Below are 19,314 nucleotides of genomic sequence, written 5' to 3'. Positions count from 1 at the left end.
GATCCACGCCACGTTTTTCCCTGCGCCTTTATTTAGAGCTGTGTGGGTTATAAGGAGAATTGAAGGAAATAACAAGGGATATCAAACAAGGCGTGCAGAATAACAGGAACACGTTAGTATGTGCTGACTGAATGAAGGAAAACGAGAAATCAGGACGCATTTCTTTGCTGCTGCTGCGCTCCCGGAGCATGTATTCACCGGAGGATGCTGCATCTCCTGAACCGCTGCTATCGGCTCATAATTCGTGCAGTCTTCGCGATTGCATCGCACTGTGAATATTACAACGTATGACTAGTGGGAAACGATGTGCGATCAGGCTTGTGTGGAGCAAGAAAAAATATTGAACGTTTAGAAGATTTACGCTGAGCATCTGCAAGGATTTTTCTGCGCGCAGTCCTGCTCAGTTGTATCACTGCCGACTTCAGTTAGACGCAAAGGAGGGGGGTGAAAGACAGACTTGATAATCTCCTCACTGTTAAATTATTTAGGAGTATCTGTTCCTCAAGATCAACATATGCTGGTGTCTTTGTTTTGCATCTTGCGTGCATGATCTTAAAACCAGGCTTAAAGTGGCGGTGACACGGATGAAAGCAGATGGCTAGGCTCCCCAAATTTCCTCAAAAAGGGGATGAAACCTAAAATAACCCCTATAGCAAATGGTAAGAGATGATTTGGGATTTAGGAATCAGTGCAATGGCTCAAAATTGCGAAATTTTTTTGTTTTTCTTTGCTGTTTCTCCATAAGGTTTGTAGATTTAACCCGGTTACTGAATTATCTCTGCAGCTTTCCGCACATTGCAAGCCGAGGGAGCCCTGAATTTGTGACACGTACAGCTTCTCCGGAGACTCTCCCTCCTCCTGCCCCCCCACCTCCCTCCCTCCCTCCCCACCACTCGGAACCCGGACACCGGCGACTTTTTAATGGCTTATGTGTTCAGAAGATGGAGGGTTTTAATGGTACTGAATGTGATTGTGGTTGCTGGGTTCATAACATATTGGTCTAAGTGCAACACACGCAGCGTCCAAGACGCCGGTACAGAGGCTCCGGCGGACGGGAAGAGGCCCCGGGGCAACAGGACGGCGCAGGGGCCCAGCATCAGCCACGAGGTTCTGCTGACGAGACTCAGCTCGCTGGAGGACGTGGTCTACAGGCAGTTAAACGGTAAAGAGCAGTGTAACATTTAAACTGAAATAACATGTCAACCTGATTTCCCTTGATGAGCCTGTGAAAGAACAATGCTGTTTGACTTTCCCTTGACTTTGCCTTGTGGCCCTGACATGAAAATGTGATAAATTAATGTGTAAGGCTATGAGTTCCTTAAAACTCTACAACTCTATAGAGCCAATTTCTGCCCTAACACCTGTCACATTATTTCATTTTAAGCATGTTTGAGAGAATGCACTGCCTGTCAAAACTATAAATCCAATTCCTGACATGTGAAGAAAATGTCACCAACCTCTGCAGCTGGGTAGCAAAGATCACCACTGAAATGTTGATCTGCAATAAAACATTTGATTATAAATACAAGTTTGGGTTTAAATGTTACTAAATTTTGCTGCAGAAATACAAGTTATCCTACATTTATGGAAAAAGAGCAACGTTTTAACTTCTCTTCCTTTAAACTTTTCCAATTGACAATACATATTTTTGAATCATTGTGGGCTGCTTATGTTTCCCTGAAGGGCCAATGTCTTTCTTCCACCAGGGATGTCAGAGGTCAGGGTCGACAGTGGAGCAGGAGCTTTTAGGGATTTAGTGCTGTCAGGACACTTCAGCAGGATGTTTGCCAACACTGAGGCTTGAACACTTATCACGCTGAAGGAGAATCACTTTAATCACTCTGCCAGCCACAAATACACCCAGTCACACTACTATCTCATTATGCCTCTGTGCTGGCAATAGCCGTAGCTGTAGGCATTATTTTTTCGGGTTGTCCATCTCTCCATTTCATAGTTGGTCGGACACTGAATAGGTGACCTTTTGACTCAAAGGTCAAAGGTCATTGTGACGTCAAAATAGATTTTTAGCCATAAATTAAGAATTAATTGGCCAAATCCAGATTTTACACATACATTGACTGGGACTTTACCATGAATAAACAAAAACTAGTACAGTACAGGCTTTCCTCTGTCTTGTCTGTTCTGCCTTTCACTTTTATTTTGAATTTTGAGTGTTATCGGAATCATGTGATTGCAACGTTTTGGAGTGTGCCCAGCTAATTGTGATCCTGTGAGTGAGTTTCATCTACAATTCATAGAGAGGCTTTGCTTATAAAAATGGCAGGAGAAAAATAAATCACCATATTTTGTTTAGATCGTTCATTAATCCGTTCAACAATGTATATTCACTGTAATCAGACTTAGTTTGTATCATCAATATAGTGATAACTTCCATTCAGCTAAAAAATACTCTTTTATACTTATACTTATATTATGAGTCTGGACAGACTAAACTGCAAATTTAGTTGGTAAAGGAACCTAGATTATTCTAGTTGTATCCCTAATTTGAATCAGTGAACGCCTTGAAGCTTCATTAGCAGCTTGCAGCCTAGAAACTTTACCTTTTAAAAATAAATATTTATCGTTAGTTTCATCAGTTTCATGTGTATTTTTCATCACTGAGTGTACAGATACTACTGACCTTAGTAAGAGTAGGAAGCCCTAAAATTGTCCCTGTATTGAAGGTATTCCATGTGAATTTGTGCCAGCACTTGTTATGATGTGAATTCAACTCAGAGGTTCACCTCTTTTGACAGACTACATATTGAATGTTCATGAGAGGTTGGAGCTGTGACGGGGAGGCAGGCTATCAGCTTTAAGCCACAGAAGGCAGTAGTAGTGGGAGGAGAGTGGCTCCGCCAGACAAAATCCTGACATGTAATCTAGTAATCTTGTTTGCCTCACCCAGGTCTGTCCAAATCTCTGGGCCTGATTGAGGGCTTCGGGGTCGGGGTAAAGGCGGCTTCCCTGCCACACTGTCGCCAGCTGAGGAGAGTGACGCTAAACAGCTGAGGGAAAAGTATGGCTACAACGCCTACCTCAGTGATAGAATCTCTCTGGATCGGACCATACCGGACTATCGGCCCAGCAAGTGAGTAGGCCTACATGTGAAGCGGATAAACATAAAATTTTAATGTACCCCATGTGGTATCTAACCATGACATAGTTTTGGTTTTGAGATTTAGAGCACTTTTTGCAGAGCGCATGTAGTGTTCATTTGTAGGGCACTTCACCTGCCCAATTCAATCTCTCTCTCTCTCTCTCTCCCTCTCCCTCTTTGCCTTGTACTCTCATATTTGATGAAGTTGCACTATCAGACTGGCTATTGATCTCCAGGCATGCAACCTCTCTCTCTCTCTCTCACACACACACAGGTGCAGTCCTTGGATTAGCACCTTAGGAAGTATAAAAGGTGAATTGTGCTAGCATATCTTTGAGTGTCTGTACATCAACTGGTGCTATTCCTAAAAACTCTGTGCAATTTATTGAAATGCTCCCTTAAAGAGTCTCTGTCTGGCCCACATTCCTGATTGAGCGAGTAACAGCCCCTCTATTGAAAGTCAGCAATGACGAGAAAGCCCTCAGCCCATAGATGCCACCAGCTGCATGTGTTTTGGGAGTGGTGGAGTTGAGGCATTTGAATCTAGCACTGTCACTTGTCACTCGGGGGTCTTTTATGTTGCTGGGATCAAAGTGGTGTGTGAAGTGTGTTGGGGTGTGATATCTTCAGGCTTAGCAGCAGCATGTAAGCTAGAGTCTGTAATGTTTGGCTGAAGGTCCCTTTATACTGGGCAGCTGGAGGTGGTGGTGAAACAAGAGAGAGCGAGCATGAGAGAGAGAGAGATGGGAAAAAAACAAAGAACAAAATGTCAAACTACAAATAGTATAAAGAACAAACATGGTAATTTATTGATATGTAATGTAAATCTGCTCACTGTCTTTTCAGGTAGATTAAATTTGTCTAAATCTGCTTTCCCCAACAAATAGAGAGGTATGTTACATCGGCACAAGCGATTTTAGCTTATCACAGATATGTCAGTATCCACATCTATATCGGCTGAAAAGTAACAAGTAACTGCAGTTCAGAAATGTCTACAGAAGAACCTTCAGCTGATGAGCTGGCTCTTACAGTCATATTCAGAGTCAATGAAGCTGTACTTGTAATGTGTCAAGTTCACACTCTCACACTGTTCTCTTATCTGCTGTACACTGCTGTTACTGGTTATGCTTATTTGCATCATCCCTGTCTCCTCCTGTTAGTTCCTATTATTACCATAATATTTGTGGCATCTCCTGCCTTGTACATTATGTACTTATATTTTCAATTTCAGTGTGGTATGTTTTTCTTTTTAATACGTCTCCCTCAGACTGTTGCACTTCTGCTTGGTTTCATTTGGGAAACTTCTTCAAACTGTATTCCCTTTTGTTCCAAAAAATAAAAAAATAAAATAGTGTCTTTGAATGCAGTACCTTTCTAACATACATCATTATTCCATCATCATGTTTGTAATATTTTGGCTTTTTCCTGCGATAATTTAGGTATCCAAAATCTCAGGGCTTTCTGTCAAATATCTTATATAAATAACAAAACTATTGTTAATTCTGTTAATTCATTGTTAATTCAGTAATAACCATGTTGGCATCTATTTTGATGGTTTTCTGCCAAAAAGCCTAAAAAAAATGCTGGATTTATTATAGAATTGCTATTAACATTTCATTTCACAAAGGCAGGAAGATTATTGCTAAAAGGAAATAAGTTTCCTCTTCCACTCTTACAGAACTTAAGAAACCTCACCCTGCCTCTTTTACTATTTTGGTTATCTACTAGGCTAATCAGTTTGAGTAATTAAAAAAAAAACAAAAAGTAAAACTTCCCTAATTTCAGTTTAAATGTGAATATAATCTGGTTTCTTTACTCCTGTATGAAAGTAAACTGAATATCTTTAGGTAGTTGGAGTTTTGGGAAACGCTGATCGACATTTTTCACCATTTTCTGAAATTTTACAGACCAAATAACTAATCGATTAATCAAGAAAATAATCAATAGATTATTGACAATGAAAATAATCATCAGTTAAATGTATCTGTCTGTAGATAAATCTGCAGCAGACACACTGTGAATAAGTAAATTTAGATCGTTGAACAGGAAGCAACATATGATTTGATTGTCAGCCTCATCGGATAAGATGTCAGCAGCTCCATGGAGGCAGTTTGGTCTTTTATAGCAATGATGGAAGATGTGTGCTGTTGAAGTACAACGACTTCCCCGAGTTGTTTGATGGAAAAGGACATAGAAGAGACGAGAGATCAGATTCAAATCACACCTTTATTAATACAGATGTATCTGGAGACCCATCTAATTAAGGGTCTGACTACTCTTCTGCTCAGCTGTGTATATGTTGATGAGACATCACCCAGCTGCACGTCCCATATTACCTTATATGGAAGTTGTCAATAGGTGTAGAATATTTCTAGTGTGCCTTAAGGGCTGTCATGTGTGACTGTATTCAGAAAAGTGTGAAGTGTGTCAGAGTGTATTATTGTCAGAGCTCGGTTTCCTGTTATTCAGCACAAGCTTCTAACTTTCTTAAATGCTGAGTTACCTAAGATAAGCATGTCACACAATATTGAGTATCATATGAGCAATCATAAGTAATAAGTAAGCATATAAGACAATCATATCATGCAATATCACTGTAGGGTGGTGTTGTATATCCACAGTGCAAAGCCCAGAATGCAGACTTCACAGGCAGGCATGGAAAGTTTTTATTTGGTGATAGATGGTGTGGGGTGTTTGTGTGTCTCTATGCAGATGCGGAACGATCAGCTACCCGAGAGACCTCCCACAGATCGCCCTCATCTTCATCTTTGTCAACGAGGCTCTGTCGGTGATCCTACGTTCAATCCACACAGCTGTCAATCACACTCCAGCTCATTTGCTCAAAGAAATCATCCTGGTGGATGACAACAGCGATGACGGTCAGTAAAAATGGAAGATTTCTTATGCCAAATCCCAAATGAGGAAAGTAGCAACGTCTTTTACTCCTTCTGATTTGATACCCTGTATCGTAAAGTATTTGCCTGTAGAGGCCAATGAAGAGTACAGAACAACAGGAGTAAAAGACAGGCCTCTTGGTTTGATACAAGACACAGGTTCAATGAGATTAAAGAGCTGAAAGCAACACATACGGTATATCGCAACAGTTTTTACCTTGACTATTTAATTTTTCTGCAAACATAAACCCACACTGTCAGAACAATGTAAGAGATGATAATTACATAAAACATCTATGCAGTGGCATCAAAAGAATACTTGTAATTGGGAAATATGCTTATTTTCTGTCCTGACAGTAGATAGATGAGAAGAGCTACAGCCAGCCGCTGGTCAGCTTAACTTAGGTCAGAGATTGGAAAGAAAGGGAAACAGGCAGCCTGGTGCTGTCCTACGGTAACAAAATCCACAGCACATCTGAAGCTCACTGACTAATCTGTTATATCTGTTTTGTGTAATGTGTACAAAAAAAGTAAAGTGTAAAAGACACAGTTTGCTCGGGGGGTCTGTGCCAAACTATTTCTTGGCCCTGATATAGTCCCAGATATGGGTGTGGTGTCGATGCAATCACCCAACTCTATTAAATATTTGCTGTAAGGCCTTTTCGCAATGACTGATATTTTTTTTGCCCATGGACAACAATCCATGTTTATTATCTAGAAAATTATCTACACATATAGGTGCCGACACATGCGTTATCATTCCCAAAGGTAACATAATTGCTGGAGTAGCACTCTAAACTCTGTTGCATTCTTAGTCTCAGCTGTTGGAATAAAAACACATCACACACTCCAAACATAACACAGAGCCTGTGCCTCTGAGGTGTTGTTATATGGGATGAAGGCATCAAACTGGTAAAATGGCTTTATTGACCTGAGGTGATGACAAAAGCCGTGGTCATTGCTTTTGAGGAGCAGCAGCTGAGGTGACTCATGGTGTCAAATTTTTGCAGGACAGGGAGAAAGAGGCGGAGCACCACAATAGGATGTCACGGGAGAGATGTTGCCATCTTATTTATTGGGCAGGGCTGCCAAGCTTGGATTTGGGAGATGAAGGGACAGAGGAAGAGATGAGGGGAGGGAAAGGTGGTGAAAACAGGCAGAGCAAAAAAGAGAGAGGAGGTATGGGAAAGATAAAGACAGCTAGGGGTGCTGGTGTTGGAGAGAAATTAGGAAAGAAGAGATGAAACTGAAAAAGAAAGAATAGGCCGAGGAGTGAGGAGGGCTGGAGGGTTTGAAAATAAGCAAAGTGAAAAGGAGGGCGAAGGAAGAACAAGGCAACGGTGATGAAGAGGTATGACAGAATGAAAGGAGAGGCTGAAAGAGCAACCAGGCTATTAAAGAAAGTGGCAGAAAGAGAGAAAGAACGAGAGAAAGAGAGGCTCTAAGATAAATGAGGTCAGACAGAGAGGAGAGAGAGCGTACAAGCTGTTGGACATCCGGAAGAGAGAGAAGGAGAGCAAAGACAAATAAAGAAGAACAGGAAGGAAGAGATGAGGTAGTCAACGCTTTAAAAGGATATTGTACTGTAAGATCTTGCAACTGATAAGATGTCTAAAGCAGCAAGAAACACAAACACTCACGCGACTCAGTGAGTAGAATTCTAGCAAAACCTTTAGAAACGATGGCCAAAACAAGAATATTCTTTAAAACACATTTGGTGCTCTAGTGAGTATTTTCAGCTGCAGGATGATGTATGGGACTGGCTCAAAAAAATATGCAGTGCTACTGTTCATCATGATGAAGGAACTTTTTTTTTTTTTAGATAAGGGGATTTTAGGGAATGGTGATGAATTGGACAAGACACAAACCAACACTGTGTGTCCCTGAGCAAGACATTTAACCCCTATTTGCGCCATAGGTGGGCGACCTCTGACATCTTTGGATAAAAGCTAAATAAATGTAATGTAATGTCACATAAAAAAAGACAATGGGGGTATAGGGATCAAAGGAATAAGCACACAGGCAATACTTGTTCAATCAATTCATTGTTGGATTTGGACTTTTGTGGATAAATGGATGAAATAACCCCTCACCAATCTCACTGCCTGCACGAGTAACCCAGCTCCACGGCCTCATAGTGTACACTGTGTACACAGTGTACGGCTGTGTTGTAATGATGTGATGTGTGTGCGTGAGAGAGAGAAGACACAGAATGGGAAATGAGTTTGTGATTGAGAAAGAAGTAAAAGAGGCAGAAAGAAAGAGAAAGAAAACACAGAGAGCATGAGAAATGTGTTTTTGTTTAAGGGAATTCTTAAGTGTGTGTGTATGTGATGCAGAGGAAGAAGGGTCGTGAGTGTTTAGGTCTGGGGGGGAAAGGCTAATGAGATGATTGAGAGATCAAAGGTGGCGCAATCAATGACGCTCAGGAAGCCGCAGACTCCGTTGTGTTGAGTCTGTTGGAAAACTCAAAACAGCATCGCAGGGAACAGAGGGAGCAGATTTATGTCATCTTTCAGTGTGTGCGTCATTTGTGTGTCTTTACTTTCCATAAAAACTGATCATTGTGTACTTGTGGTGGAGCTTTTCATTTGGTTGTGTATGTCTGTGTCAGTGTAATCAGTGATGCTTGGCGTACATCATAGTGGTTATCTTTGTCAGTCCAAGACAAGAGATAATGCGATAATTATCCTAATGAATGGGGGAAATAACTGAAGCTAAGCAGCCTGTACAGGTCAGTACTCACCAGCAGATCATATACTTTCAAGCTGTATTTTAAGATTCTATTAACAATCCTTATTTAAACATGTGGCATATGATATGGTATGGCATATCTGTTCTGTCAGCTGATGCAATTACTCTGCAGCATTTTCTTTTGTAATTTTGAGATGGTAACATTGTCATACAGGTTTTATTTGCTATTCCTAGTCTCATGTTTATGTTTCTTCCTGTCCATCTACTACAGACCAAAGTTATACTTTATGGAGAGCTCCAGAGAAATTTTCAATTCTTTTACTCCCTTTTATTTAAGAGGTCAAAGGCCACAATCAGGTACTGTGCTGTGCAGCAAAACTGGAACTAAGGGGCTTTAATATCTCCTTGACGCCTGTTTTTATTTACAAATATATAAGAAAATGTATTATTTTCGTTATCAATTGCTTTCAAGCTGATGCTAAATTAAGTGGAGATAATTTAATGTTAATTTGTCTATAGAACATAGAATAGATTCAGGTATGATATAGGTATGATGCAAATAAGTGACAACAGGCATAAACGAGAAACCAGTGCTTGCAAAAGGATCCTAGGTACGTATCGAATATTCACAAACAGGCAATGGGGGAATACATACGCTATCTCAGCTGCAGTCTGAATGGAAGCGGTGTGATGCGAATTTGCGACAATTGACGTTAAAGCGGTGGTATTATGCTTTTTGAGTTATATAGCGAAAAAGCCAAAAGTCCAACCCAAAGGGAATTCCCATCTCCCACAGAAAACTCTGCTCTGAACTGCTTGAAAACAGCTTGTTTGTAGTCCAGGCACTTCCCTTTCGGCTACTCCGACACGCCCTCAAAAACACTGGTGGAAAAACAGTGAGCTGCAGCACCTGTCTCCTCTCCCTCCCAAACACTAGCTACCCTCCAGGCAGTCAATGGACATAAAGTTGTTACTGTGATGTAGAGACAGAGCTCAGTTAAAACTTTATGGATGAAAGATACTTTTGTTACAGATTAATAACTCACCACTCTGAAACTCTTGCTCCAGTCCATGTTGCTAAGCTGGTTGCTGAAATGAAGCCGTGTTTGCTTCTCACTGACCCGCCCTTCTCTGCTTCTGATTGGCTAGTAGTCCTTAACTACAAACTGCGCATGTGCAACTCCCAACAAAGATCATTTAGATGTATCACTCCATAGTTAAAACAAAGTGTTCACCGGTTGAAAAGAGGAGCTGCAGCAATGTGCTGTAAGAAAAAAAATATGGTGTTCAAAATCAAACCATGTAAACCTGTTCTGGTACAACCCTTAAATAACATTTATATAACATTTCTTGTTTGGTGTGTAATCTTCGTTTTACGGACTGCAGAGCAGCTGAAAGGACCACTGGAGGAGTATGTGAACAAGCGCTACCCCGGTCTGGTGAAGATCGTCAGGAACCAGAAGAGAGAGGGACTGATCCGTGCCAGAATTGAGGGTTGGAAGGCGGCCACGGCTGAGGTGACGGGATTTTTTGACGCCCATGTGGAGTTCACCGCATTCTGGTGAGCAAGACTGGCATGTGAATGGAATAAATGTTGATACCTAAACATAGTAGGTGTCAACGATGTCTGGATTGCAAACTAATATTTTGAAAACATCTTTGGATCCCCCTTTCTCCTTTCAGGTAGAATCAACTTCACTTTGGCCACTTTATGAAAATTAGAACTCATTATTCCGAACCAAATAGTGTTAAGACCCACTGAATTACAAATAATGATAACAGCAACAATAATAGACTTCATGTATCACTTTTAAAGAAAAGTGCTTTACAGAATCACTGAAAGAGAGGACGAAGGATAGCAAAGGCAGTATACAACGAACACACAAAAATAATTTCACACCTGAGACGTTTCCAGATAAGACGAGAAGGAGAAGGGTAGAGCCTGTTGAATTAGACTTGAGAGATACAGTAGGACATATAGCTTATCAAATAACAAACAAGACATAAAGCAAGCAATAAAACAGAACAATGCTCAGAAGCCTGTTTATAAAAGTACATTTCAAGGAATTGTTTAAATGATGAACTGATATAGCCAAGACGTAAACACTTGACTCCTGTTTGTAGGTTTCCTGTTCTTTTTCCAGCTCAGTGTCAACTAAACTATGTACACAATCCAGTTCACTCAGCATAAATAGACAATATCTGCGAAAGGTGCTATACAAATAAACTTTACTTTACTTACTTACTTACTTACTTAAGGGACTTCACTGTAAAACTCACTGAAGTGGGTGAAAGATGTTATGCAGTCTGTCTTTTAGTTTGTGTCTGTAAAGTATGTACATGTGTATGTGTATACACTCTTGCCAGGGCCGAGCCGGTTCTTGCCCGTATTAAAGATGACTACAGGAGGATTATTCTGCCCTCCATCGACAACATCAAGCACGAGACGTTTGATGTGGAGCGCTATGAGAACTCAGGCCATGGCTACAACTGGGAGCTGTGGTGCATGTACATCAACCCGCCCAAACAGTGGTGGGATGACGGGGACACATCCGCTCCCATCAGGCAAGTTCACCCATATAACCTGTTAGATCCCGAGTCACCCCTGCCCCAAGGATAAGTTAATTTCAGTGGCTAGAGCAACCTATAAGAACCTCAAAGATGTTAAACACACTTTACCTAATTGATTACTACCTTAGTGAGGAAATAACTTCAATGTCGACTATCGTTCTTTAAATGCAGTGATTATATATTTTATTGCATAAAGTTAGCAAGGGCAAGCATACAACTAAAATTGGTTAAAAATGAGTAAAAATAATAAAACTGTTTAAAATTCAAAACCTGATACGAATAGCTGAGCTTGAGTGTTTTTGGTTATCTTCTTTTTGGAGAGAAAGGGAGGGGAAGGAGTTGTCCTGCAGTGAAATCCTTCCTCCGCTGCGGGGCTGCGGACTCCGGAGGAGACTTGAGGCTTTGTCCAGAGCCCTCTACCGTCTGTCGAAGTCTTCAGTCTTTGTTGCAGTTGAAAAGGAGAAAATCTTCCGAGTCTGATGATTCTTCAGTTGTCTTGGCTGTTATGGTTATCCTCCGTGGCACGATCTGTTGATACTTTGCTGAAGAAATCTCTGAAGCGTTCTCTAGATGTTAGTTGTTCAAATCCCCAACTCTTTGGCTCTTGGTCCGGTGCGGTGATGGTCTTGCTCCGAGTCCGATGCCTCTTGAGATCCACCGAGGAATAACCCCGATCTCTTTCTGGCTTCTCTTTATATATCCTATTCTGTGGCTGATTTCTTTGTCATATCAGCCACCACCCTTATCCTGTCCATGTGACTACTGTCACATAGCTTGTTCATCCTTAAATTTAGTTGGGCCAGAGATGTCCTTATTTGGCCATTTCATTTCCCCTTGCTGACCCTTCTCTCCCAATGACTCATAGTCATGATGTCTTCACCCAAACTTAGTGACCTTTTGCATTTAACCTTTACCCTAATTCTCCGTACTTTAACCATATTATGTATTTTACAATCGGAAGATCAATTCAATTTATTAACCTTCAATATCAATGAGATATCCTGATTTTCAATCATCATATCATGTTTAATACCAAATATCTTTCTCTTAATTATTATTCAATATATTGCTTATAGCATTGTTAAGCTCTGTGTTTTGCAGATGGAAGTATGTTGCACTTCCCTTTTCTCACTCACTGTTGTTACTAAAGGGAGAAAGGCTCCAGTTTTCTTCTTTGCGACCTGATAGTAAGAGCGTTGGGATCTCAACTTATTTGACAAACCACACCCAGTTTGTGTGTCTCACATTATCAAAAGTTGTTGAGGATATACTGTTGGGATGAGTCGGGGGGGGTATTAGCAAGATTTTTAGAATATGGTTTTAACCCACACAATTGTGTTAAATCAGATTGTCATGCATAATTAAATAATTATTATAATTAATTATTAAATAATTAAATAATGATTATAAATAATTGGTTTTAAAAATAGGAGATGAAAATGCTCTGTATTTGTGTACCGCTTTTCTAGTCTTTTCAACCACTCAAGGTGCTTTTACACTACATCCACAAACTGAGCCTAAGTGCTCAATCAGAAACTAACGTACACACATTCATACTGGTGGAACAGCCACCAGGGGCAGTTCGGGGTTCAGTATCTTGCCCAAGGACACTTTGACATGCAGCCTGGAGGAGCCGGGGATTGAACTGCCGACCTTCCAATTAATAGGCAACCCGCTCTACCGCCTGAACCACAGTCAAAAATACACACGTGCACAAACATCTGCAGAACATCTGCATGAATACTGTATCTAAAAACATAGAAAACCACATTCACACAGACAAATGCATACAGGGTTCTGATTTACATTCACAAAGCCAAGCAAGTTCAAATATTCAGTGTCAATTGTTTTCATATTGTTATGTTTTCCTTATTGCAGGTCTCCTGCCATGATTGGCTGCTCTTTCGTGGTCAACCGTGAGTACTTTGGTGAACTCGGCCTGCTCGACTCAGGCATGGACGTCTACGGAGGGGAGAACATCGAACTGGGCATCAAGGTTTGTGTGTCACCCAGTTTCCTCTTGTTCCTGTTCCCTCTTTACCCCTGTAGGTTTAAGTGGAGCAGTGGCCACCGTAGCACGGCACAGCTGATAAATGAGGCCCCATTAAGAGTCCTGGAGGACCAGTCCTGTGTGTGCAGCTCACAGCAGGGCAATGGAGATAAATAGGTCACAGGGAGTGGGAAGGTTGGGGAGTTTGTTGCCGTACATTTGGAATGACACGAGAGTCTGTTGTTGTTCTTTAGGGTTTTTTTGTGTTATTGAAAATTTTTCATCTCACTAAAGTGAGTACACCCCTCACATTTCTGTAAATATTTGATTAAATATTTTCATGAGACAACACTGAAGAAATGACACTTTGCTACAATGTAAAGTAGTGAGTGTACAGCTTGTGTAACAGTGTAAATTTGCTGTCCCCTCAATCACACATCACACAGCCGTTAATATCTAAACCACTGGTAACAAAAGTGAGTACAAATAAATATCTTTACAAAAATGTGTGGGGTGTACTCACTTTTGTGAGATACTGTATGACAGAAGTGTTTTTAAACACTTTCCACCTCTTTCCATTAGATTATTGAATTGGAAAATCAAGAGCCAGATATTTTTCTCAGGAGTTGGTGGAGACCAAACCAGAGCTAAAAGGAGAGTGAGTACTGTACAGAAAAAGGCAATGAAACTGCTAATGGTTCTCCATGTCTCTACCTTAGCTATCTTTATAAGCTGGGGGACATTGTGATGTCTGTGTATCTGTTAGCTTATTTTTACATTTTCTGTCCTCTATTGGCCCCAATTTTTTTTGTTGCTCGCTTTAAGTTAATGTCACTGTTCTTTAACACCATCTACCTGCAGGTGTGGTTATGTGGTGGCAGTATGGAAGTGCTGCCTTGTTCCAGGGTGGCTCACATCGCACGGACGAAGAAACCCTACCATAATAACATAGCTTTCCACACACGGCGTAATGCTCTACGCGTGGCTGAGGTCTGGATGGATGACTTCAAGTCCAATGTCTATTTGGCCTGGAACATCCCTATGGAGGTGAGAGACGGCTGTTGTTGTGGGCAACTGCTCATGCGGGGAAGATGTTGCTGGCCCCGTTTGGTTCACATTCAACCACTGTCACTGCTGAGCTATATCTCAAATTAAGACTGTTAATGTGGAAAAAAGGCCTTGAGAAGCAAAGACTTCCTATAATGACTCCTTGTGCTCTTGCAGAACCACGGAATTGATTACGGAGACATATCTGAGAGGGTTGCACTGCGGAAGCGTCTGCAGTGTAAAAACTTTGAGTGGTACCTCGACAATGTTTACCCAGAGATGAGGAAGTACAATAACACGCTGTTCTACGGTGAGGTGAGTCAACATTCAAAGAGAAGCTTGTACATCTAATGTTTCAGTGGAAGAAACCACTGAAAATAGAAAGATAGGTGAGACAAATAATTCCTGAGGGGTTAATAAGAAAGTATCTTAACCACAAAACAAAAACACAGATAGAAAACACTCAGCATATCCTTTTACACCATCTAAGCTGTGTCATGACATAATAGTGATATATAAACAGTAATGCTGATTTATTTATGTTACCATGATTATTTTGAGAATACCTAAACAGTTTGGGAATATTAGGACTTTATACAAAGATTTGTGCCAGGTGAAATTGTGATCAAAGATGCCTTTTGATTTCAGATTCATAACTCTAAAGTGAGCAACCTGTGTATGGATCAAGGCATTAGGGAGAACCACACAGCCACTCTGCATCCCTGCCATGGATGGGGTCCTCAGGTACAACGTGGACACCAAGCGCTCAACAAAATGGCCACAAAGTGCATCTCTCACCATTATCTTTACTCTCAGTAGTGATGTGATTTACAGCCATGTTTCTCACACTGCCTCCATTGAAATTCCATTAGGAGAGAGTTCTACTGTCAGGTCAGGATAAAAATGTTTCAGGGTTGCACTTTTTGCCCTGAGTCAGCCAATGTCAGTCCTGAGCCATTCAGCTTGCGAGGTATCTCTTTGTAGCTTGTAAATAGTTGCTCCAGGAAGTAAATAGGTGCTCCAGGAAACGCAGGTCTTGGCTTCAGTAGTAAAATTCTGAAAGCTAGCAGAGCTAAAAATAACAATTCTGGTAGTGAATGCAGCACAGTATCAGCCTTTCTACAAATAACATGCTCCTTTACATTTCTTACATATGTATTGTGACAAGTTATGCCAAAATAATACATTTTTAACAGTGCTCAAGAGACCACATGTGGGATTTGTTGGGTTCTAAACCCAAAATATACCTATTACACCTGGTTTATGCACTGCAAACACATGACGCAGTTTTAAGTACTCTGCATGTGTTTTTAACATTTCTGTAGCTGTATAACACCAGAGTCCTTACAGGGCAATGCAGGCAGAGACTCATCAAACTAGGCTGCTTTAATATTCAAAGACTGGATTGAAGCACAACTCAAAACTGACAGCTTAATCTTTCTGTTGCTAACTTTTTATTGTAAAGCCCTGCACGACAATGTGAGAAACTACACAACACAAATACGATCAGTCTTTGCTAGTGGCACACCGGCATAGCAAAATAATCGCTTTTGTCTTGAAATTATGAAGTGCTCAGATTTAACCATTCAGTACAGAAGTGATCTCTCAAGTCTATCAAGTTTCATCATGTTGCTCTCAAGTTGCATTTCTTCCCTTCCTGTGGAAGGTGATTTGATACTCGATTGTTTCCTTACTAGACAACATTGAAATTAGATAAGGGAAGAGTAATATTGTGTGTTTTCAACATTATTGAAGCAGCACTGTAATTAAGACTAAAAAGATGGGTGTGGTTTTACAGAAAAGTCAGAAAAAGCATTTACAGTACAGCAATTCGTAGATTACAAAGACATGTTAAACCTGTCAGCACTATTTGGAACAACATGTTCTTTCTGTTTAGAGCAAGCAAAAAGCAGCTTCTAGAATAAAGTTCCCTGCCAAATTCACAGACTTCCTTACCCTTGCACATCATCACATTATAATTTCATTGCAGGGTCTGAGCCAATGGAACATATATGATTTAGAGTTCACAAAATTCACTCATATGGTTCTCAAGTGCATGTTAGATTCAGCATTTTTGGTCATATTAGTTCACCAAAATGCCCACAAATTCAGATTAGCGTTGTTTTAAAATTTCTAAAATAAACGTGGGTACCTAGTGGGAAACTTAGTAGTAGAGACAATGTTTGTGATTCCCTGGAGACTGTTGTACATGTAATGTTTCCGTATTTCCCCTCAGTTGGGACGTTACACCAAAGAGGGTCAGCTGTTCCTGGGCCCTCTGGGCAGCACTGGGGAGGACACTCGCTGTGTGGTGGATGATGAGAGCAGCAAACTTCCCCAGCTCTTAGACTGTGACAAGGTGACCAGCGTGAACCAGAAGACATGGGATTTCTCTCAGGTGAGAAGAAGAAAAAAAATTGTTTATTTTAATGAAGTAATTGAGTGTTTGTTCACATGAAAAGCAGAATTTCATTGATTTGTGAATGCTAAATAATGTAAACCTGACATAAAGGCTGGATAAAAGCACAGAGATGAGGATGGAGATGTAATTTGTGCTATTAGCCTTTACCTTGTGTGGCAATTTCAAGTGAATTTACAAACTTGCCACCAAAATGTATTTGAGAAAGTATTTCTGTTAAAGTACAAGTACAATATGTGTCACAACACTCATCATTAAACTAATTTGTCATTTGTTTATGGTGTAATTACACTAAACTAATGAGCCCATTTTTGAGGAGACAGGTTTTCTTTTTTTCTTTACTGAAGACAAAAACCTGTTCATCATTTTTCCGTTAGTCTTTTAGTTCTACTTGAGAAATTTTAATAGCTAAAGAGTCAAAGGGTTTAAGTTGTCACTGCCGGTCGATCCTGTGTCACACAGTCCAGTTAAACAGGTTGTTGTTTCCTGCAGTGGTCTCTTATTGTTTGTGGTAAAAGTGTCACTAATGTCTCCAAAAATGTGACAATGATTTTATAACATAACATTTTTTGATATTAGTATTATGTAGCTCAACTTTAAATGTATGTAAGTGTGTTTTTTGCCCACATTTTACACCATTAAAACACAATAATTAATACATTAATTAGCTGTCCACATAAAGCTTGGTTCTTGTCACATCCTGTCAGTCAGATGCAATTTCTGTAAAACTTGACAAGAACAGAACCAACACCAGCTCTCCTCCTGCCCTCTAGAATCAGGCAATCATAAATCGAGCTACCGGACGCTGTCTGGAGGTGGTGCCGGCTAACGTTGCCTTCAACCACCTACTGGTCCTGCAGACCTGCTCCGGTCAGAAGTGGACCTTCAAGAACACCATGAAGCAGTAGACTGGCCAATTTCACTGGAATCAATGAGTCCATTTTCAAGTGATGTCACCTGACCTCAGTTTGGCCGGGGAGCAACTGATAAGGCAGAGTTTTAAAAAGGTTGCCATAATACCTGTATGTGCCACTTCTCTAGATTTGATAAGCCAAAACTGTGTTCTGTCTTATGTGGGGGAAAAAAGGTTTCTATCTTCATCCTCATTGTTTCTGCATTATATCATTCTGGACCATTATTATGTCTTTTAAGATGAGTACAATAATAATAATTAAAATTTTCAGTAATACTGTATGAACTGATCAGAATACAACTTTTTTTCAACTTTTTATCTTAAGATTCATGAAAATGAAGGAATGCCTACTTATGAAATGCATACATTAACAGTGAATAAACATGTATGCCCAAAAGGGATTTTTATGTTCTTCTTACAGGCCTAAACCCTGTACATGTTTATAATTTGAAGGAAAAGGTATTTACAATAAATATTCCTTGGGGTATTGGAGTTTATTTTGTTTGTTTTTTTGTAAATCATCTCATAAATCTCATTTTCGGGGGCTACTGGGCTAAATCGTGGTTTTATATGTCATGGATGCATTTGTCATTTTTTAAAGCATTCGGTTGCACCAAATGCAGTACATCTTGTAGCATGATTGTTAAGTAATGTATGCATATGGGGACAAAGTTTAGTTGAGCTGGGGTGATTTATTCTGTTGAGTGCAGCTACTGCAGACGGCCAGTAGTTGCACTCAACAGAACTTTTTTGGACAATGAGAGGAAGAAGTGGAAAGTGTATTGATTGTGGAAATGCTGAAGGCCTTCAAGGCTGGTATTGTTACTGTACTGAGATGTATATGATGTCATATATTCAATAATTCAATGTTATCAGTTGGATTTTCACTCCCAAGATTGTCTTCCAATAAAAAACTGGTTTCCTGGTTTTGCGTGATTACTGTTTCTGAGCTTAGAATAAGGGTTTTTGAATGATTGATTAATTGTGCACAGTATTGATTGTTTGGTCAAAGAAACAGGTTTTATTGTTTTGTGTTTTGTAAATCTATTTATAGTTGTACCCAATCAGTAGATCAAAGTCTTCTTGTGCAAAATTATAATTGTGATTTTTATAGAACCTAACATATTACTTTTATTAAATTCCTATACCAATATTCATATTTTTAGTTGATGAAATGTCAAAGTATTTCATTTCTGTGTCTCTGGGCTTCAAATAAGCTTGAGACTCTGCAGAGTAAGAGCTATCATGCTGGGCTGCTTTCCTTTAAACTGCTCCATCCATTTGCATGGTTTTGGTCAAAAAGGTTTTTTTGCCCTTTATATAATTCCCAAAAATAGACTACTTCAATTTTCACCCTCAGCTCCCAGCTGCATGGCATCTGGTGCAACAGTGAACAACAACTTGGCGACATTAAAGAGACTGGCCTATAAATGGAAAGTTATGGATACAATCCTCTAGCACCCCTGTGTCCTGTAAAAAGTGTCCTTGAACTAGATGCTGAACTCCAACTGCTTAGTCTCGCTAAGATGCTCTGGGTGAAGCATCAACTAAACGCTTAGGATGTTAATGAAACAGGAGGAGCCTGCTGGGAGTACAAGGGCCTGTTTCTAACAGAGAGATGGAGAGGGTGGTGTGGCTCTGGAGGACAGAGCCTGCATGCTAACACAACACTGAATACTGATCAGA

The 19,314-nt window shown here is 40.2% G+C and overlaps 1 protein-coding gene across 1 annotated transcript; it reads left to right on the top strand.

The window, feature by feature from the left end:
- Window positions 1-18,555, top strand: galnt17 (polypeptide N-acetylgalactosaminyltransferase 17). Its single transcript, XM_038694117.1, is given in 13 exon segments — window positions 1-659; window positions 785-1,162; window positions 2,909-2,941; window positions 2,944-3,091; window positions 5,813-5,979; window positions 10,075-10,249; window positions 11,056-11,253; window positions 13,138-13,255; window positions 14,111-14,296; window positions 14,474-14,611; window positions 14,945-15,040; window positions 16,533-16,694; window positions 17,489-18,555. Coding segments are annotated over 12 exon segments (1,797 nt in total). The 5' UTR covers window positions 1-659; window positions 785-921; the 3' UTR covers window positions 17,624-18,555.
- The last annotated feature ends 759 nt before the right edge of the window (window positions 18,556-19,314 follow it).

This window comes from Micropterus salmoides, unplaced genomic scaffold (genome assembly GCF_014851395.1).
Source record: "Micropterus salmoides isolate LMB-PRFRI ecotype aquatic unplaced genomic scaffold, ASM1485139v1 Ms_hic_scaffold_3, whole genome shotgun sequence".
NCBI lineage: Eukaryota > Metazoa > Chordata > Actinopteri > Centrarchiformes > Centrarchidae > Micropterus > Micropterus salmoides.
The sequence above is the reverse complement of the archived record's forward strand: the minus strand, read 5'-3'. Positions and strand labels throughout refer to the sequence as shown.